This window comes from Acyrthosiphon pisum, chromosome A1 (assembly GCF_005508785.2).
Source record: "Acyrthosiphon pisum isolate AL4f chromosome A1, pea_aphid_22Mar2018_4r6ur, whole genome shotgun sequence".
In the NCBI taxonomy this organism is placed as follows: Eukaryota; Metazoa; Arthropoda; class Insecta; order Hemiptera; family Aphididae; genus Acyrthosiphon; species Acyrthosiphon pisum.
In genome coordinates this window covers 38162243-38186014 of record NC_042494.1, presented here as the reverse complement: position 1 = coordinate 38186014, position 23772 = coordinate 38162243, and the positions used below count along the sequence as shown (strand labels likewise).

The window sequence follows — 23772 nt, the reverse complement described above, 5'->3', positions numbered from 1 at the left end:
AAAAGAAAAAACCCGAACATGCAAATTTAAGTTAAATTTAAAAATATGTAACTGACATATCTCACAACTTCCAAAATATTCTTCAATAAATATTGCTAAGGGCTAAATTGTATAAAGAAAAATATCAAAAATAAATTTAAAACTTTTTTTTAGATTATTTTTTATAAAAATTAGCACTTAGTACAATTAATGTTTTTTTTTTTAGATAAAGAATTCAAAATATGTTAAATAAAAGTTATTTTAACTTGTCTAGTTTATAAAAATTATTTCTGATGCCAAATTGTAGAAATAAATGAAGTTTTTTTTTATTTTGGTATATTAAAAGTACAACAATATAGTTGAAATGTTAAAACAATACAGTATACATTTGTAAGAAAAAAAAACAATATGAAACAAAGTATAATTCTCTTCACTCTATTGAACTGTTTTAAGAATGAATACATTTCTCGTTTATTTAACTTGAACGCAAAGTACGTTTAAAAACGATCGCCATTAGGATCGAAGTATTGTATTGTATTGAAAAAAAAAATACCTTTAATATAATCTCGAGTGATGAGTAATAAAACAATCATAAATTAAGATTGGGGGTATTATGGGAATAAATGTCTTAGGGTTGGAGCGCATAATATGTGTGGACCGACTTATCTGACGACGGGGGCGGATCTAACGATGCGTACTCGAAACACACGCAAACCACTCCATCGTGTGTGATTCAACTGCAGTAGGGGGGGGGGGGGGTGCATCGTATCATATTTTAGTTATGTCAAGTCGAAAAACGCACATCGATCGTAGATTTTTCTGGACGACACGCCGTGTATTTTGTATAGCATTATGTATTATTAATATACCAATATAACAATGTATAGAGATCGTCTTTGATCCACGTACATCAGTGATCGGCCACGCGCACTGACAGGAATAACTTATACATATGTGTATATATATTACCATTTACCAGCTGTATATATAGTGTAACATTTATAGTGGAAGCAGTAGTGTTGTATATGTATTCATATTTTTATATATATATATATATATATATATATATATAGTGAGAGAGAGAGAGAGTTGCTTCCGGTTCAAAGTTTTGACAAATAACAGCGGATTTTTATTTGCCGCTTGATATCCGCGCACCGGCATGGGGCGGGGGTGAATGGACGGCCGTGGCTTTTCGTTAGTGGCGTGCTTGCCGCGTAGTCGTGAAGATGGATGACGGGAGAGGGGGGGAGGGGTCGGTTTGCGAGTGGTAGCGGCGGCCTTTTATAACATTTGTCTTTGTTCGTTACAAACGACTGATTTCTTATTGCTAGCCGCGGAACCACGTGGTTTAGGGGCAGTGGGGTCGGAACAGGGCCACAAACGACGTGAGGGGTGTTCGAGTGGAGGAAAGTGGTCTCCGAGACGTCGCCGGGAAGTGGTGGAGAGCTGAGGGTGAGAAACAGTTTTTCCCGAGAACGATGTCGGGTTCAGACGGGATATCGTTTTCTTTTTTTTTTTTCATTTTTCTCTCTCTTCTCGTGCTTGGCGCGAGAAAAACAGACTGCCGCGAAAAAAAGGCAAAATAATATATATATAACATTCATTTATATAACTTTACAATGTTCTTACACTCTCCCTTCACTTTTCCGTTCTGGTTTGTTTTTAAACCGAGTTAATATTGTTTTGAAACTGAGCGTGAATTAAACTGGAAAAATCGTCTTGAACGCAAACGTCAAACTACTGTGTTGCGATGGTACACAGCACCAGTCGCCAGTTGTGGTAGTAATAGTAGTGGCATTCGTATAGTATTAGTAGTAGTATACTAGTATAGAAGTAGTAAGCAACTCCATCGCGTTTCGGTGTAATTAAAAAACAATTGATATCATCATTTTAAATTTTTTCACGTCAACCAAGCGCACGACCACCTCCTCCGCCACCCTTTATGTTTATAAGATTGTTATGGCGAAGAGATTCAAACGAACCGAAATAATGTTATGCCCAAACACGTATACGAGACGTGATTTGTGTGTTTCTGATATTATATTTTATAGCAGATATTTTACCAAGTAGTTTTTGGATAATTAAATGTTGCCCGGAATGACGATGCATTTATATGGACGAACACGAATTTCCTCCCAAATCTGGGTAGATAACATGTTTTGACTCGAATTTCCTCCTGGTGTTTTTATGGGCAATTCGAGTATACCTAAAAAGCCTACTCGAATTACCTTCCATAGCATATGTAGATTATTATAACGATTTCCATAATGTTCAAAAATATTAACTACATAGTTGCTTTGCCAGCTTAAGCACATTTGTGATTTCATTTTTCTTCCTTCATTATTTATTGTTATATATTAGCCGGCATAAACATAATTATTTATTATTATATTCACTTTCATTAGTTATTATTATTTTTTTTTTTTTTGGGTTGAGGCTTTGACAACAGAGGTCATTAGCATGTGGAACTGTGGGGGAGGGTACTGTAGATTTTGAACACGTGTGTGTGTGTTTTGGCAGAATTTCTAAGTGGGCACCCGTATAGGTATCTGCCATGCCTGGGTGAGGGATGGCCTCTCTCTCCGGACACCGTGACTGCCCGAAAAAAAATGCCACCCGTGGTCAAGTTTTAACCAGCGACGGTGTGCGTCGCAACTGACGCCTTAGTCCACTCGGCCACTCCGTCTCCATATTACTTATTATTATTGCTGTGTTGGTATATTTAATATAATTTTTACAATTATTTATTGTTAGACCTAAATTGTTTGACAATTAAAAATTTAATTATTTATTATTGTTATATTCATACTAACATTTGCGTAGTATTATAGTCCTATATTGAATTTATATTATTATTTCAATACCACAAATTTATTATAAAATTTAGCATTGACTTATTATTCAATTTATTTAATTTATTAATTTTTTTTTATAGTTTAAGGTTGTACTTATATCTTTCAGGATTAACCATCATGTGTGCATTCATAATTGTTTTAATTTAAAAAAAAAACACATGTTTGAGATTCAAACTAGAAATTTATTAATTATATCTATTAGAGGTGATTCCAGTACAAGATGGTCACAACCTAAAATAAGAGCAATAAAGCAATTCAGTAACCTTTTTTTGAAAAAAAACAAGGACAATTGAGTGTACACAACCTAAAAAATATATATGACTATTGATTTTAGGACAAACAAAATCTTTTGACCACAGATAAAAAATATGTATATTAAATGCTAACTATCATAAATTATTTTTACGATACATTATATTTGAAATTCAAATGTTAAATATTTCAAGGCATGTATATTTAATTAAATTTGGCTCTGGTAAATATCCGGTTCTAATAGGTATCTGTTATTTTCAGTTATAGACTTGACCTAACCTAACCTATACAACAGATTATTTACAGGCACAAACCTTGTTTTTCTCTAGCCCCGTCTGACCGGATGACAATGTGACGGTTGTCCTTGCGCTTCCAATGAACTTTTGGTTCCGGTTTACCAGTGGACCGGCACCGCAACCGTATAGTTCCACCTTCCATGGCCGCGCTGCCCGGGCCCTCGATGTCTGCCTCGTCCAATATGTTCGGTGGGATCCGCACATCCAAGTATCCGGTCTGAAATGCAAAAATGTTATGTTTACTTGCATTACGTGCCAGTTTATTTCACGTATGAAAAAAAGTTTGTAAAAAATAAAAATATACAAATCGTATGCAATATATAGATATCACATTATATTATATCAAATCGATTCGCTAAAATTGGATTTTCGAGAGCGGTTTTACAAAAGCTTTCCTCGTCGTACCCATGCGGCCACACGCACCGTATACATAATAATAATAATAGTAATACCTATGCGTACATAAGTTGTATATTATAAGGACTTAGGACGGTAGTGCTCTCGCCCGCCAAAATATATTTCGATACACCTGGTTAGATACGTAATGCGCGTCTATGTAATTTATTACGCATTATCAATTACACCATTAAACTATTAAAAAACAATATTGACTTTACACGCTTTGAATAAAATATACAAGCATGAGATATAATATATTGTATTCCTATTAAGTATAGTTTTACATTAAAACCCCACCACGCCGTTCAATTTTGTGGCTCTGTACACGCAATGAAATTATGCAGACATTACCTACTCACGCCGTATATAACGCAATTTTGTAGTTTTATATTATGATTAAAGATATTGGGCGTATAAGCAAAGGTGCACACGGGAGGGGGTGCTAGGACCCTTGAGGGCGCTTAAGAAGTTCTAAATAAGCACTTATGGTTTGGATTTTAAATTTTTGTTTAAAAATTTGTTGAGATATTTATGCTCACTTGTTTTAAAAATTATCAAATTTGTGTTATTAAATAAAAAATGTAATCTATTATATAAACAATACTATTATAATAAATGTAAACATTTTTTATTGGTTTGTATTTAAATTATTATTTATTTATCTGTTTTATTAATTTCAGCAAAATGTATTTTTTAAACTAAATGAGTACGTAGCACATGAGGTGGTATGTTATGTCATACTCATATGTGTGGACATATTATAATTTATTTTGGCACTCCTAAGCCTCGTTCGTTCTGTCAAAACTTTAGCGGTTGTCATGTGTTTTTCATATTAATTTTTTAAAAACAAAACCTTTGTGCTCTTGGCATTAGATATAGTACGTCCAGACTATCGCAGTGTCTCGGTGCATTATCAGCTTTTTAAACCGAATAAACTTTCATACAAATCGGATCACGTAGGTAATAACATTGTTGCAAATAAAAATATTGTTATAAGAAATGATAATAATTACGATCGAAGATTCGTCATTCCTGACATAATCGAAGATATTTTTTTTTCTTCGTACAAAATTAAAAATTGTGATTTACGGATTTTCTTACTGCTTTAATAAAATTATTATAATGACGTGTATTACACCATAACGGTTTTTTTATTATCATCCATTAAGTCATGCCGTCAAGTAAATTATCACATGATTTACCTATCTATTGTAATAAAAATGTTATTATTATTGGCTTTTAAGTAGATTAGTTGGGATTAAAATTAAAGCTAACGAATGAATGATTATAAAAATTAAATAATTAAAATTCTATATTATCAGTTCGCAAGGAGTAAAGGTATGCGAGTTATTCTATGCGTTTATGGAACCTTCAAACAGGGGTACGATTTGAGTAATAAAGCTTTAGAAGGAGTTACCAGATAATGCTTTTAATTGACTTAACCTAAATTTCGCAATGGTTTAGTTTGAATGGACTTATAAGGGGAGTTGTTTGTTTGAAACTTGTAGATATTAAAAAAGTTTCCTGAAATAAAATTGTTTGATTGGTATAATATTTTTATTCATTTAATTAAGTAGTGATAATATAAAATTAAAAGAAATTACAAAATGTATTGTTATTTATTCTAAAAACTTAATTATACAATGATTGTCATAATGTAGATCTAAAATATTAAATTAATTTATATTCATATTATATTAATCTTAACAGAAACAAGATACGTTTCATAATCAAAATATAATGTTTACTATTTATGTTATTTTATTTGATTTAAATATTTCAAATCAGTTACCTATATTAAACGGTTAGTTTTAAGATTTAATAATTTATTTCGTGGTATTTTTCAAACATTATAATTTAAATAATAATTGTTCAGGAAAAATAAACACAATTATACCTACATTTTGTTCTTCGAATCATTAGGCGATTCTGAGCATTATGATTTATGACGGCTTTATGTAAATAGGTAATAATGTTTTGCATGTTTGTACATTTCCAATATACGGTGAAACATAATTTCACAAGCCGTCGCTCAAGTTTAAGCCAAAATGTAATATTGCATACATTTTAGTAGAACTAATATTTGATATCGGAACGTTTTATTGATTACCAATAATGTCGAAAATTCGTCGAAAAAATAAAAAAACCATAGCGCAAATGTTGGAGACTGAAAATATAATATTATGAGTACGTGTATATTATATTGTATTCACATAATGATTAATAGGTGTATTGCTGTACAGTGTACACATACAATTTTATAGTGTCTAGTAAATTTGAATACAAATACTTGGTAAACGTGTACAAAGTGTTTTCAAAAATACTGGAAATGATTAGCTTTGATCACCCAAAGTAACAACAATAATTAATTGTGTACCAAAAACCGTTCTCAAAGTTAAAAACTGAAGCATTTTAACTGCTTCTAAATGTGGAGTCAACCACCACCCTCCCTAAAAGAAAACATACATCAATATAAGACCAATTCACCAATATTCACCACTTCGCACAGAATCCAAAATTATTTAATCATCAATTAATAACATTAAAAATACATGTACCTATCTAGACCTATACCTACCTATCATGTTTAATGGGGGACAACGACCGTATGTTTTGTGAAAAGCATTCTGTCCTCATGGATATTATAGGTAACTTTATATTTTGTGAACATGGTGTGTTGATTTTCAGAGTTTGTACAAAGGTAAATCTATTTTTAAGAGCTGTACATTATATATTATATACATTTTAATAGCTCAGAAACTATAGTCGTTTGAATTTGAATTTAGATACCTACATAATTTTTTTCAAACTAACGCCATCATGAAAATTCGAATGAATTCATTAAGAAAGGAAAACATGGGGTGAGCAAACTTGGTGAATCACTCTGTATATTATATAAATCTTTTAAGCGCCGTGCGCCAACTATTATTTTTTGATGGAAATCGGTTAATCAGAAGTGAAAGCTGGGCCGACACCACACAGTCTATATGGAAGGCGAAAGAAAAGGAAACGATACAATTTAAAAGGAAAGAAAAAAAAAACAACCTAGGAAAAATAATACGTGACCTGAAATTGCGGCCGTTGGCAAATGACGCGAGAAATAAGGATACGGTGAGTGGGCAAGTTTTTGGAAACGCTGTATTTTTCTTCGTCACCCCCTACACGCCACCACCCTCCGCCACGAGACATGTCTGCGTCTGCCCCACCGATACCAAGGTGGGTGATTGTATTTTATTTATTTATTTATTTTCGTTTTGCGCGAGAAATCTCTTACCTGCGCAACTTTTAATGAACGTCGGTAATGAACGCGACAGTGGGTAAAGTTGTGTGTTGGATTTCACGGCCGGGAGCAGTGGGAAGTGGCATAGGCCCGGACAGGGTGGTATGAGTGGGTAGACGCTTGCTCAGACTGGAGGGTGGTACAGGGGCGTTTGTACGACAACCGAGTGAGGTAAAAACAAAAAGAGACATTTTTTTACTTTCCAATGGACTAGTCGTGAGATACATAACTTTACAACAGCTATATTATGTACGTCTACGAGGCGATATAGTAATTGGCGAAGAATAGAGTGCGAAAAGGAAGAAGAAAAAAAGTTCAAATGTTTGAACGGTTATTTTTTTATTTTTTTATTTTAATTTTAATTTTTTTACGAATGATTTTTAAAGACGGATTTACGAGGTTATGGGAATAAATGTATGGGTGATTTTTTTTTTTATCGTTTATCAATATAAACGTTCGGACAACTACAATCAAGTTATGAATTATTCGCAGCTTTCAAAACAATAAAATTGTACTTCAATAGTTTTCCGAGCATGGTAGAAAAAAAATTAATCGTTTAACGACACTTATATACGGACCTATTATATTATATATGTAGGTAGATAAGGACAAAAAAAAAAAACGCATAAAACTTTTGTGTTTTTCTGTAGTGTTCTTTAACTCTTCAATTATTTTTTCCCCTTCTAATAAATACTTAATTTTAAACTCCAATGTTTTTTTTTGATTTTTATCAGAGTATAAAGTTTAAATACCAATACTGAATACCGTTTATAAACTAGTTTTTTTTTTTATAAATTTAATTATTGCAAATAATTTCTGCTGTTGAATATATCTGTAAACATTTGATTGTTATAAATTATAATCATAATATAAAGTTGGTAAAAATACAGGGTTATTCAAAATGATTCATCCGATTTAAAATGGCTATAAAATGGTTAATGCCATGTGATTATTTCTTTTGGGGATATGTTAAAGACACTTCGTACATACCATAACTGCCATCAAATCTAGATGCATTGAAAAATCGAATAACAACAGCCACGGAGTCGATTACAAAAGGTATGCTGTAAAAAGTATGGTATGAATTTGATTACCGACTAGATGTTATTCGTGTAACCAAAGGAGCTCACATAGAACATTTATAGATACAGTTAATTAAACTTGGCATATTTTTCTTTTATTTAATGTATAACATATTGTTTAAAAACCTAAAAAATAAAATAATATTAGCACTTTAAATCGGATGAATCATTTTGAATAACCCTGTATATATATATTTATTATAAAGGTATTATTATATTAGTACGCTATTTTTTTTATTCTCTGATCAATATAATATAATGTAGAATACTATTTACTGCTAAATTTTTAAGATTTGAATTATACGTGTAAAAAAAAATCAACATGATCTAACTAAAATTAAATCGTAATTGTTGAACTACGTAACTTCAAGTTTCCAAATATTTATTTTAAGAAACAAATATTTACAATCAACAATGCTTGGAAAGTTGCAAAGGTATAAGGCACATGTAGAGTGAGTGCCATGTTGGTCACGCCTATTTGGAATTGTAAGTACTACGGAAAATCATAAAATTTATCTTAGGACAATGAATGAAGCTCCATTCCTTTTTGGTAAAATCAGACAGATCACATGCATAACATTATAAACAAATATAAATTTGAATCGCAACAAAATAATAATATTATATAGGCATAACAAGAAAAAAAAACAAAAATAATAATGAATAAAACATTTCACGTCTAACAACTAAATATATAATAAAATAAAAATGAATAATTCCACTAAAATCTGATATGCAATCATCCCAATGAAATTCTTTCAAGAGAACATCTACGCCGGTGGATGAAGTAATATATATTCTACTCACAGATATTTGAGATTACAATCCATACAAATAATATTCTATGTAACTATGACCTGTGATCCTATATACAAACTATATTTTATTTGTGATAATGGTTTATTATCAGTGTGCAATTTATATAATTGTTGGCCATATCAATTGCAAGCACAAAAAAAATATATATAATACAAAAACTATAGGTATAGGTTCTTGTTCATATTTTTTTTTAAACCTTAATATCTTAATATCATTAACTGATACAATAAAAAACACTACGAAGTATGAATAAGTACACCGACATTTTGTTAATCTGTATATCGTCCATGTGTGTTTTATAACCGTTAAGCAGTTTACGCATTACGTCCTAAAGCAGACATTTTTAAAAGTATTTTCAAAAAAACAATACATTGAATTATATTATTATTATAAAAACGAAAGTATGAAGACGTCATGATTTTTATTATAACTATTATATTACATCGGTATATAGTTATTGCTTATTTGACGTTTTCAGCCGTACCTTCACTAGGTAATATAATAATAAGGTTAAGTTATGTTATCTATTATTCATTATTACTATATTGTACTATTAAATATTAATATTATAATTATTTAACGTTGGCGGTTTTAAAACACGAAAAATAAAAGAGGAAGCATATTTATACGTCATATTAAACTAATTGGTCGTGTACGTTTTTAATAAGCCACCGTGGAACGAGTTGATCTTGCGGGCGTGCTTGAACACAAACAACAAGTCCGTGGTGGTGGTCTTAACCCCTAAAACCGTTATAATACCTACCTTTATGTTCCTCGAGTTGCGTTTCACACACACACACACACACACACACACACACACACACACACACACTCAAACAAATCCCCACTTATCACCCACGTGCTACATTCGTCTTTCTGCCGGACAATTTACTCGCGGGACGTTTTCAAAAATGTCTGTCCACCGCTACTAATACCGCACCGAATACCGCCAAACCACCACGACCACCAACTATATACAACCTCCATAACTATCGCCACCACAACTCCACCCATATCATCCCAACCCATCCACCCCATCGTACTTCAAGCCCAATTTGTATCAGACCCTTGCACGTTATACCGGACAGACGACAGCGTATTAACCTGCGTCCCTCTCGTATTGTAACGTCACCACAGAACAGCTGTTTAGGTGATAAATCTTATGCCTATAATATATATTATGACCCTTCGAAATGTTAAATCTTGAAACTGTTTACCTACTGCCGCAAAACACAACCCAATTTTTTTATTTAGATATGAAATTCGTTAAATTTATAGCATTATACATTGTATAAATAATGAAATATTCAAATATCTATGAGCTAGCGAAACTTCACTATGTTTGATCTAATATACAACAACCATTTGTACCTATACCAGTGGCGGCTTGTACCAAATGCCACAATATAAATTTATAATTGATTTGATTTTTAAAATTATTATTGTAAAAATTAAATATATAATAAATTATTAAATCACATTTTTCGTTAGTAATTTTCAATTCAAAACATTACACAGAAAATCGTATACAATCGTTGGATTTTTATCGCCATTCACAGTTCATTGTTTGTTAAAAAAAAAACCGAATGGAATCGTTTTCCTCAAAAAAGTTTAGAGTACGCAATCGAGCAACAATTGGTTTGCACGTTGAAAATGTCCACTATCTTTGTATAAAATATTTAAGGCGTATTATTTTAATAGGTTAACCAAACCTGAATGTTATCTGATTTGAATGTTCTAATTTAATATCACGATGTCTACTTATTATTACAATTTAAATTGTAAAACTACACATATTTAACATTGGAGAGGGTATTATAAATACTTATTAGATACCAACAATCTTATAATAAATCAGGGATCGAAACCGTTTCAAATTTTAACGGTTACGGTTTTAGTTCTTGAGAACGGTTTTCTAAATTTTCTGGTTTTGGTTTAGGTATTAAGATCGGTTTTTAAAATTTTTTGGTTTTGGTTTCGGTTTCAAAAAAGGTTTTTCAAATATTTTATCGGTTTAAAGAACGGTTTTAGAAAATTTTCGGTTTTGGTTTTTGGAATGGTTTTTAAAAATTTCCATTTTATTTTCCTATCTAATTACTGTAGACTCGATTTTTATTATCTATTACCTAACTATATAAGGGCCGGTTTCAAAAACGGTACAAGAACGGTTTTTCAATTCTATGGTTTCGGTTTGGGTTTTGAAAACGGTTTTTTTAAAGCTTTTGGTTCCGGTTCCAGTTCCAGTGTTTAGAAATGAGAAAACCGCGGTTTTAACCGGTTTTCCAAAAAACCGGTTAAACCGATTTCGATCCCTGTAATAAATTGAAATTATATATTATGAATCTATTTTATAGATAAATATTATTATTATTAGTTTTTTATATTTATATACCCAGTGTTTTTATGCAATATTAATTTCTAAAATGGATATAGCTTAATACAGGTATAATGTAAGTAATAAATAATTAATGATGTACAATTTATCTAATTAGATGATAATAAATCAATATAATGTTATTAGTTGAGGAAAAATATCACTCCTACACTTGAACCGAAGGTCAATAAAATCCAAAATCACCAAAGTAAACTTTTATTTTAGCTTAGAAAAGTATATCGTTTCTAGTTGACGCGTGTGTGTCGTTGAACAATTTCTTTTAATTATTTTGATAAAGTTTTGACTTCTTAGATGGTTGAAATGTGGTTATAAGGACGTGGCAAGAAACAGTTCGACGAGGGCTAAACATTATGAAAGGAAACTGAGCATTCGAACAAAGGTAACTTTTGGAAGAAAAGCTTTTGAAAAAAAAACTAACACATATACATTATATTATAGATATAGACGAAAGTCGAAAATATTATATAATATTATCAAGTCGTCAGTTCTAACGTCAATAACATATTATTTCACGTTTCATTATAGTTTTGACGAATATTATTGCGGTTTGATGGAACGCGTTAAGGGTCCCGGTGCCAGTTTTTCAAATTTTCCACAATTCTATAAAATTTGAAAATTAAATTTTATATTTTAGTTGCTACCTCAATAATAAGACTTTTCCACTAATCTACTACCCGATAACTATTTAGGGTTGGTTGATAGTGTGTATTATATCGAAAAAAATTACTTTACGGGAATAACTCTCAAGCTTTATAGAATTGTCGGATTTTGATGAGTATTTTTTTATCTGAAAGAAAAAGACTTCCTAAGCCCGCATCAATCTCTGATTTTGTATTTTATTTTAAATAATAGTATAAAATAATTGATAAAAAAAGCTAAAAATTGTCATTTTTAAAGACTTATAATTAAGTTTGAGATGAAAATATCGAAAAAAGGAGTTCGATGCGGGCTGAAGAATATTCACTTCTATTAATAAAAAAAAAAATTATCAAATTTGGTTAACTCTACAGGGCAGGATCATTATTACCGTAAACCGTGTTTTTGAGGTCGAAATCTCATTGGCACCGGGCGCCTTAAGTAAGGATCCAATGCATCGTATTAAAAAATGTGTTTTGTTGAGGATCTTTTAGGATGTGCATAGGTATGGCCTATAACAAATATATTTAATCCAAACTAATTCATATTAACTATCAATACTTAAACAATATAAATTCGAAAGTAATACTGTCTGTCTGTTACGTTTATATGGCTAAACCACTAAACCAATTTTGATGAAATTGAATTCTGAGAACTCTTAAGGGGGTGAAACTAAATAACCACTTTAATGTGATTGAAAGTCAGCTACGTGGATAAATATTTTAAATTAGGAGAGGGTGTTAATTTTATATTGTAGACATCATTGAAAATGTTTTTTTAGAAATTTAACTGATCAGGTGGTGGCAAGGGGTGCAAAATTTGTATGGTAAATAATATTTTTACTGTTAAATTTACTTGAAACTTGGTATTAACGTTCTTCAACACTATTAATGAAATTAACTTAGCTTAAACTTGTTTCCTTACTCATCATAAAAAAACTGCAAAACTATACTGATAAATTGAGGAAAATATCTAATACTTATGTATGATGTGTATATGAATATGTGTATTTTTTATATTTCAATATTAATATAGGTATGATTATAGGTTTTGTGAGAATTTTTGAATTTTTGAGTTCTATTATATTTATTATAGAACATCTCCAGGATATAAATATATAAACGGCACATAACTAGTTTTGCGCTTATTTTAACTTTACAAAACTTTTGGTAAAATATGTTAAAATTATCGCATTTATGTATGTAAATCGACAGAAAAAACATCATTTGTATGCGAACTCACATTATTCTTTAAAGGTTTATGTTGCCAAATATAATCATAAAAATTATTGTTATCCTTTGGATTAAACATAAAATAATAATTAAATTTATAAGGATTTTTCAAACAGTTTAAGCGAAAAAGTTAAAAACAGTTATAAATATAATGACTGATATATTTTAGCCGTATTAAGATCATACAATTAGTTAATCATAAAATATCTGGATACGATGATCTAAAATTTTAAACTCGTGTAAACGCTGTTTAAATAAAATAAGGTTAAGTTATATGGCAATATAATTGTGGCTAGTTTTAAAATAAACGTTTAAAAATAGATTTTAATTAATTAAATACGTTTTACGATGAATATTTTGTTATCACATAACGTCATTACGTCAAGATGGTAAATTTATCTGCACATATTTATTTAACTTAAATTATATTACAATGATAATGATTCCAAACACAGCAGCGAGATTAACGCTGCGCATTATGTAAAAGTAAATCATAGCACGCTGCTCGATATTTTTCCTCTACAAGAAAAATCTATGAATCATATAAATGTTTTTGTTAATAAGTAACCATGACAACAAAAACGTTAGAAAAAAATTGGTTAAAAAAATTAAATAACTGTAAGCAGCACAAAATCATACATAATAATATGTTTAAAAAAATTTATACGAGCTACCTACTGTCTACATAATCTATAAACATAAACTTATACTTTACATTAAATAGCACGTCAGAAAAACAAGTTGACAATACTGGGGTGAAAATGACAAGACGAACATTTCTGTTCTGAGCACAATGAATAATATACAGTTATTAAAATGAACTACCCAACTGTTTTGTAATAAAGCAATTCGTAATGTAGATTGTAGGCGTTGGGCGTGTAGGTACATATACAATATAAATTAGAAAAACTAGTCAAGTTTAATTTTAAATAGATAGTCTCATGTAAAATATTTTAAATAATGAAATTATGTAAAGTACGCCTCGTCAACGACGACACGTCGTGTTATTTCACAAGTAACAATTATTAATGGCGAACAAAAAAATAAGATGTGGCTATAGACGATTATTAATTTATTTTAATTGATAATAGTGATACACATCGACTTATAGTGCTTTATAAGCTGAAAAGAAATTTAACTTTATAGAGAGGATATTATTTTTTAAACTCTCCGATACCTAGTCAATAGATAAATCGTGCATTTAAAAACTATGAGAAAACCGTGAAATTTAAACAAAATCTTGGCATGTTTTGGACTACTTAACTAAATTTTAAATCATAATACCAACTATATGGCGCCGATATGAGTGAATAGTGAACGCAAAAACAAGTGCTAGAGATATGGACATCTTTAACGTGACATATTATTTTTTGTTAATTTATTACATACAAATACAAATTTTCTTCGATACCTGTAGTATCATTGGTTGCGTATTTATTTGGCACATGTAACTTCCAGTATCGTTTTTTTGAACATTGAACACATGCAATTTCCAAGTATTGTGTCCATTGTGGGTGACGGTCAGCCTGTGATTGTGAGCAATCAAGTTCGTGTGTATGGCTAAAATTGCTTTAGAATCCGATTTTATCCAAGCCACCTATATATTAAAATGTAAAAAAAAAACAACTTCATAAATATTTTATCCTGTAGTAGAAGTGTAATGTATTAGAAGATCAACATATTTCAAATATATTTATTTTGTAGGTCAGTCACTCATTTGGGGCACTATAAATAATTAAATTCTCAACTTTGAACGTGGTTTCGTAAAAATGCGACGTAAAATATAATATTTTCATTGATAATTATAATAGTATATTGAATTGTTGTTAGGTACGTAGTCAAAGTAAAAAAAAAATTGAATCAAAAAATCTCGAAATGGAATAACTTAAAAAACTTATCCACATCAAGGTACAATGCGAGGACAAGATAAGCGCAAGCAGATATACTTGAGTTTCACATATTTATATACGTATATAATAGTGTAATAAAGTTATACGCTCTGATGAAAACCCGGAAAAACGAGACACACTGGCGCGTCCCTTATTATTGCGGGTCTGCGAACGCTGTACGTGACCTCCGCAAAAAGAAATAAATAATATGTTGTTAAATAAAATAACATATCGGGAAAAAATATCTTCGGTGGTATGGACGATGGACGACCACGAGGATAGAAGGGCGCGTGACGTTTTTAAGTTGATCCGAGATCGAGGGTCTATGATATTATTATTATATAATATTATTCGGCGCCGCCCGATAATAATGTTATTATAACGAACCACTCGTATAAAACACGCTGCAGACAAAGAACCCAATCAAGCGCCAATACACGCCAATTCTCCTTTCCATCGGAGGATGCTGTTCACACATACACACACACATACACTTATACATCGGGCACCTTGGGGTTTTTATTATTGGATTTGTTAAGATCGCCCACGGAGTTTTCCCCTAGTTGCGTGGGGGACGCGCGTGGTTGACAGTCGAACCGGAATCCGGCACGCAACTTATTCGATCGAAATCCCGAGCACACCCGGTGTATATAATATTATTGTTGTTATTGTTATTGTTATTATTATTATCATTATTATTATTATTATTACGTTCAATACTCATGCGGTGTGGTTGAAAACAATGATAGATTCACTCGATATCGACCAGTGACGGTCAGAAGACTACGACCAACCCCATGTGCAGAAATCGGGTAAAGATCAGTCCTAAAAGATGGGAAGTTTTAAAGTACCTACCTACTTAAGTATTCACTCAAAGTACCATTGGTTACAATAATTTCATAACAGATAATATTTTTAAGGAAAAATGCGTTCAGTAAGTATTTATATTCAATAATATATAATATGTATACACATAATATATCAATATTTGTATTGTATAGTTCTGTAATGTCACTTTGGTTTTTCTTAAGTATTTTTTTTTTTACAATAGTTTTAAAATAATAGCAGATGGGTTCCGTTCACACAATCAGCTCATGGAAAATAAGAAATTTTGTGTGTATCTATTTATATTATATTTATATATATATTATAATACCGTTGGGATGATTCGACTTTTTGTCCAAACGCGTCTATATATTCAATTATTAGTATTCTATATATATTATATTGAGACGTACCCACATCCCGATCTGTGCCAACAGCACATGCGCATCTCGTCCGGAACGCTTTTATATGGAATTTCCATTAGAAAGTTTAATTAACACACATTCGTCCATGGCAGCACACAGAGGCGCAGCATTATTATACGTTTAGACAGAAAAACAGTGACTCCGAGTGTACGAAAATAAAATATTGGTATGGTCACACATATTATTATCTTCCTATATAAGACTATATGTTATATTTCCAAATACTTTGACGAAATTAACTAATAGTTATTATATTATTTTATCCATTCAACTATTGTATCTATCTAAGTTCGAATTTTTAACTAACGTTCATGGCATAAGTCTTGAAACTATGTGTAGTACACGCAGTGTGGTGAAAAACACAAAGTGGCCAGCATAATATTTTATGTCTCACAGTTATAGAATGAGTGAGTGAGAAATATTGAGATGAATAAAGGGAACCAAATGAAGAGTGACAACAGCTATTATTTGATGTATCTTAACTATTATATTATCAAGTAACTTCATCTGATCCAATTATAATATAATTATCATTAAAAATAAAAAAACATTTTGAAATTTGTATTCACGTTTAATGTTTCTGAGTACGAAATATAAGATATTTACTATCGTTCTTACGTCGAATGCAGTTGAACAATAATAAGGAAACTTAAAATATAAAAACGCATTTGTCTACTTTTAGTCCAACGAAACAATTGAGTGAAATTGTTTGTAAAATGATTTTTGTAGAAACGGTAAGATGTGGACCAATCGTGTAAGGTTAACCGACACTATAGAATTTAGTACTTACATTGTTATTTGTGGTCAAATCCATAGAGCCATAGAAGAAAACGGAGAAATCATTAGAATTATAGTATCTATCAAAAAATAATAAAAATGCAATACGTACAAATAATGACTCAGATTTAAATATTATTTGCTTAAATATTAAACAATATTACTCTGATCGCGAAAAATTAGAATAAAATCTCTTTTTTTTTTTTAAGAACACTATAAATAATTATTTTCTCCTCAATTAATCTTATCGCGCTCCGGCCGGTTTTCGGCACTTGTTCTAAAATATTTTTCAGGCTCTCGTATATCATTAGTCAGTATCAAAAGTCATTTTTAGAGCAGCTGTCAATAAAAATATCGGCAATTGTTTTGGGCATTTTTCGCGGTGAAATGAGACGTAAAATTGGCGGAAAAACACGCTTTAACACCTACCGCACGTGGCGCAGACGGTCGTCGGGGCGGACATTTCTTCTTTAACCCACACGCGTACGCACGACGACGGTTACTTGTAAGAATTAGATTGTTATAAGTAAATATGTGTTGTTTACACTGCAGACAGAACCACCGCTACCGTTGATATTCAAGAAAGTTTTTATTTTAGATTCTGAACGGAGCGATGAATGTGTTGATTTTCCAATGATGGGTATTTATTTCTGTTTTTATGACTGTCTTCATCTTTGAGGGAGTAAAAATACTTCAACTTTTTACTATTTAATATTTATAAGAATAATACATTTTTATTAGTTTTTTTTCTGTAAATATCGATAAAACATTTTTGCAGAATCAAAAATCTTTAAAATTTAATGCTAGGTTCTTCATAAGTCGTCATAATAGCAGTTTAAAAACATTAAAGATTCATAGACACGATTTTTTTTAATAAACATTTAAAGTTAAAATGTAGACAAAATTCATCAAAATCCTGAAAAATTGCAAATTATTTTATAGCTACATAGGTACCTAATTAAAAATTAATAATGTTCAATTCGTATTTTGAAAATTAAAAAAAAGATTTCCCATAAATAGTTCATGCTGCTACCAATAAATCTAAAAAATATTTAATCACAGGTTTTTTTTATACATTATTTCAAGTTCAAAATTGGAGGAAATTAGATTTTTAAACGAAGAATATTTTAGTTATTATTTAAACTAATCTCGAATTGTGAAATAAATTACTTGAACAGCAATAATATTATACAATATTCTTAATAATATATGCTGACAGTTCAACTCCAATCAGAATCGTTTTTCGTATACAATGCGTTATAATTTAATTCAAATTTAACGCATACATTACAGTGAGTCATACGACACAACTTATGTGCACCAATTTGATAGGTAAATATATGCCCACATTTTTTTGTTGTTTTATTAATTTTATCTATTTTATTTTATTTGTCAGGGTTCATTGTCACGGGGTGGCTAATTATAACTTTATAAAATGATTTTCATGGTACTGATTAAGTTGTTACAATAAATATACTGAAAATACATTATCCATTGGATACAGTTTGTTATAGCTTATTGATCGATTATTTATTACCTTGTACTTTCCCAAATTGTTCACCGTGCACGTAAAGTATATGTCTCGGCCTTGGGTCACCGTCCAATTTTCCAGTGGCGCATAAAATTCAGGCATTATTTCGTCTGGTTCGTGCATTTGACCTGCAACATAATATACACCATTTATTCATTACACGTTTCATTAAACTTGCTTACGAACATTTATTGGGCATAAAAAATGATGCACCTACGAATAGAAATAAATAATCCATGCGATTTTATTAATTTATGATCAAATCTCTTTTTATTTGATCAACAATTTTTAAGCCAAACGCTATCCTGCAACAATATTCGATGTGCAATGTGACAATATAGTTTATTTACACTAATTAATTTATTATTACTAAATTATCTTATTCAAATTGTTAAAAATGTACGTTTATAATTAATATCAATAGATTTAGATAGCCATGGCTAGGAACATCTTAATATACAAATAAAAAAAAATAAAAAATAAAAGACTAATTAATTATTAGTTATCAATACACATGTTCGTAAATAAAATTATATATCCGGTTGACTATCGATATTTTATTAATTTTAATACATAATCCGCATGTTATTATTCATTTATGGTTGCTCATAATAAATGATTACTTATTTTTTATCGATGCATGTTTTCAATTAAGATATGACCATTAAGGAACCTGTGTTTATAATGTTAATACAAAGTAAATCACTCCATAAAAATAATGTATTTTTTCGTCAATAGTAATTTATCAAATATCGTTCCAAGAAATATTGGAAATGCAAAAATTGATTTTTTCAATGTTTTGCTAAACATGTTTGGGGTATAAGAAACTTAGATTTTTTTTAATTATATTAATACACTGAAATATTCTTATCCGCTCATTCAACGTTCAAATTGTTTTTTGATGATAAAACAACAACGTTTATACAACAATGTATTTATTATTAAAGCTCAAGTACTGCAATAGTCGAACAGCCACTTCATTGTCACCCTATCTTCGGAATCTGTGAGTTTGAGGTCATTCACTGTTCATCAATTTATTTAATCGTGTACACGGGTAGTTGATAAGTTATATTCATTAGTCCAATATCAAAACTAGTATAGGATACCGTTCAAAAACCACCTGCTACAATTCAATGTAACGAAAATGCCTATACATTGCGCCGGCAAACATAATATATACAATACATTATTATTATACCTAAGTTATAAAACGAAAAAATATATGTTTCCAAATACATAGTTAAATAGTTTGACATCGTGTGCGCACTTATAGATACAGTATTACTATCATGATTATTTTTGTTATTATTAATTTATTTTTCAGAAAAAAAAAAAATACTGCGCCTCATGTGAAGGCGTTATTATAATATTATAAACATGAGCATAATTATTAATGACTTATTCGTATATTGCTTAAAAAATATTAATTATATAATATAAAAAAATGTACATCCAGTGAGTAATAAAACAAAATGTAAAAAAATATTATATTATATAAAATTGAAACGTCAAAAATTAAATATAAATCTAAAATCATTAGTAGAAAATATAATAATGGTCATAACACAACAGTATAAGGCTTTTATAATAACGAATCAGTGTTAGATTCAGAAAGAAGCCATCCCGTTAAGTCTCTTTTAAACTTATGTAGTGGTAATAGTGTGTAGTTGTTTTGGTATTCAATTTAGAATCTTTGTACCGACAAATTCATATTGTTTTCGTGAGCCTGTTTTATGAGGCCAGTGTATAATATAATTATTTTTAAAAACCTGGTACCAATACCAAAACAATTATTGATTTTAAATATAAGTTTTTGATGACTAGAACATTAAAATCTTCATATAGTTGTATCGTATGGTATTTTTTAATCTTTTTTTTTTAAGGTGATCTTATAATTATTGTATTTTCATTGGCTTGCAATCGGGGGAGAACGTTGTCATAAGAATTTCCCCAGCATATTACTCCATATGAAAAAATTGGTTCTATCTGCAGTGCCAAGTTAATCAACCTTAAATCTTTCTTACTTTTTAGATATATTTTTTTTTTATTAAAAGAATAATTACAAGCTATACATAATTTTGTACAATAAATAATTTTGTTCAATGAAATAGCGGTGAATATAACTGAGTGGGAAGGTACTCATTAGTACCTCCCGACTATTTTGAGATATAAATCTTTTTTCTAGTCTTTTGTGTTATTGAATTGTTTATTCCATTTCATGTTTGATCATATTTCCACACCCAAATATTTTTAATAGTAAGTTAGATTTAAATGAAATTTCGCAAAAAGGCATGGCTGCTAGTGTGCTCTATTGAAGTATATAATTATGGTTCTCGTCAGATTACCAGATAGAAATGCCACTAAGCGAACGATAAACTCAAAACGGAATAGGACGAGATCACTGCCGTCCAAATACCAAATAATTCGTTAGACGTTGAATTAACTTGTATATTACGACCGCAACAAAACGTAATGAACCGTTTCTCGTACACGTTGCAGGTTGTGGCAATCACGAACCAGGCGGATTATTAATATCATAAGATTACGCGATGCGAATGATACGAAATCTTTAAAACTGTAATCAGACAAATTCTGTATGCGGTTGATACGTCACGCAAAATGTACACCGGCAACGTATCTTCGCTAATTTATTTACCGAACGCTCGCAACGTATCGTTCATTCACAGTAACTTTGCGCATAACGCGGATCCTGGTGTAATATCCGTTGTTTTACGGTAAATGCATCCAGAGACCTCAAACAATACAATATATTATTGCCTATTTAATTACAGAGCGTATTTATATATTTCGCACTAACCGGTGAATAGAGACTAAAAAGACGCACACGCGGGGAGGTTCGATTTTTAGATTGTAGTAATAACTTATGGCATGTTTGATTGAAGTTGAAGCTTTTGAACGCAAGTGATAAATGTGTATGCATGATTTGTTTTAATAAGATCTATAGAATTAAACACTGTTAAAGTTTATTTTCCATATGAAATACTATTTTAACGTTAAAGGTATCATTTATTCTGACTAGGTAATTTCAGATTATTTTTCGAAATATTTGTTTGATTGTTATATTTACTATTTAGTTTAATCGACAGAAAATAACCAAAACAACTTTGAAGAATGGCTTATGTGGCATTATTTAATTTTGCCTGATTAGCCGATTACAAATACCTACGATAAGTAACCTCATTCTAATTGATCTAATGTCATGATGAACGACGATGACCATATGGCGTAGGTACACCGTTCCATTAAAATTAATATATATTTTATTTATTAGTACTTTGATGAACAACTGCTTTTAAGAGGACTCCACACCAGCTGCGTTGTCTCCGCCTTACAAACGTAAAACATAGACAAAACACGTTTACGCAGTCTGAGTAGAACTCTATCGATATCAGTTTTAGAATAAAAATACTTATTATGAAATTGAAGTATATTTCGGTGCAAAATAAAATATTTTTTAAAAAGTTACAGGTCGTTTAAAATTGTTGTAATGGTCGTTATTTCTAAACAATATATTGAGTGTTATATTTGGAATAATGAAAAAACGATCGTCTTGCTCTTCGAAATATTGTCATCTTTTCATTTTAAAATAAGTATTTTTACTCTGTAATCGAAATTGAGCGAGTTCTACTCACACTGCTTAAACGCGATTTTTCTATGTCGGACGTATGTATACGACGGAGACAGCACATGGTTCTATCGAAAAATATCAAATTATTCAGTAAAGCTAATTTAAACTATTTTAAACTTGAAGCTGTTATTATAATTTTTCGTAGTAAATGGCTTGTAATAATTGGCAGATCTAAAAATTTACAAAATTCTTCTATGGTAACACTATACCAAAGTTTTTTTTTAATCAAAACTGAACGTAAAAAAAAAACAAAAATGTAAAAAATGCCCAATAAGAACCAAAAAGTACTTCAGATAAAACCTTTTGGTAGTTCTTGATAAATGTACAATTATTAATAATATTATACCATCGTATTATTTTTGTATGGTTGACAGTGTTGGGAATAGATGACTAATAATTTATCTAGATAAAGATAAAGATAATTATACTAAATTTTATCTAGATAAAGATAAAAATTAGTACATTTTTATCTAGATAAATATGAGATAATTTCATGTTTAATTTTGAAAATATTCAGGATACCTACTTGATTTACAGTAAAAAAAAATACATAATTTAAAATTTTTAAAGCAGAGGACAGAGGTCGTACAGATCGGTTAATCGATAACTGAAATACCGGGAATTCTAATAGGGTTTTATAAATATTAAATTGTTATAAATTACAATTATTATAATATTATTATGCGTGTGAGTTCAATATCCACGAATGTTGGTTTATTTTTGTCGGTTTAAAACAATAATTGAAGGGGTCAGTGGATAAAGGTGTTAACCAAATTTTTTTCAAAAATGCATTTTATTGCATGAATAAAGGTGTTATAATGTTATAAACATTATATCACTATTTGATAAGGTTTAATTTAGTAGTTACGAATAATAGTTATGGTTACCTACGTGTTATAAGAAGAATTAATCATTAGTTGTAGGGGAGACTGGCTTAATATGACATATTAGGGTAATATGACACATTGATGTTTTGATTAGAATTATTGATATTTACGAACCGAATCCGCATTATATACGTGACAAATAACCTTCTACATACAATTGTATACAGTGACCACAGATTTTGACCTTAACTGAGAATTTGATAACAAAAATGTGTTTTTTGTCTTATCAACTTTTTAATTTAATCATTTTTAAAAATTAATTTTAAAATATAAAACTTTATGTTCCTTCAATTTTTTTTATTCGAAGTTGAACATAAAAAGGCTAGCTATACTAAAATTATTTTATAAATAAGCTTATTATAATACTTTGGCCATAAAAACTTTGAAAAAAACTTGTATGATATCAGGCAAAATGACATCGCTGTGTTCATTATTATATTATTTTCATATTTATATTATTATATTAATTATATTAAAATATATTTCTGAAGTGTTGCTATTTACAATAAAAAATTTGATTCAACTATTAAATTGAAAAAATTTTATAATTTATTTCTATTGCCC

General features: G+C 30.0%; 1 protein-coding gene across 2 annotated transcripts in view; it reads right to left on the bottom strand.

The window, feature by feature from the left end:
* LOC100166902 (lachesin-like) overlaps positions 1 to 23772 on the bottom strand; it is a 168858-nt gene that overhangs the window by 17047 nt on the left and 128039 nt on the right. For both annotated transcript variants that reach the window (XM_029487009.1, XM_029487010.1), the window contains 3 exons: positions 18679 to 18800; positions 14637 to 14822; positions 3401 to 3599 (listed from right to left, as the gene is read on the bottom strand). In XM_029487009.1, coding sequence (XP_029342869.1) covers positions 3401 to 3599; positions 14637 to 14822; positions 18679 to 18800 — 507 coding nt within the window. The remainder of the gene's footprint in view (positions 1 to 3400; positions 3600 to 14636; positions 14823 to 18678; positions 18801 to 23772) is intronic.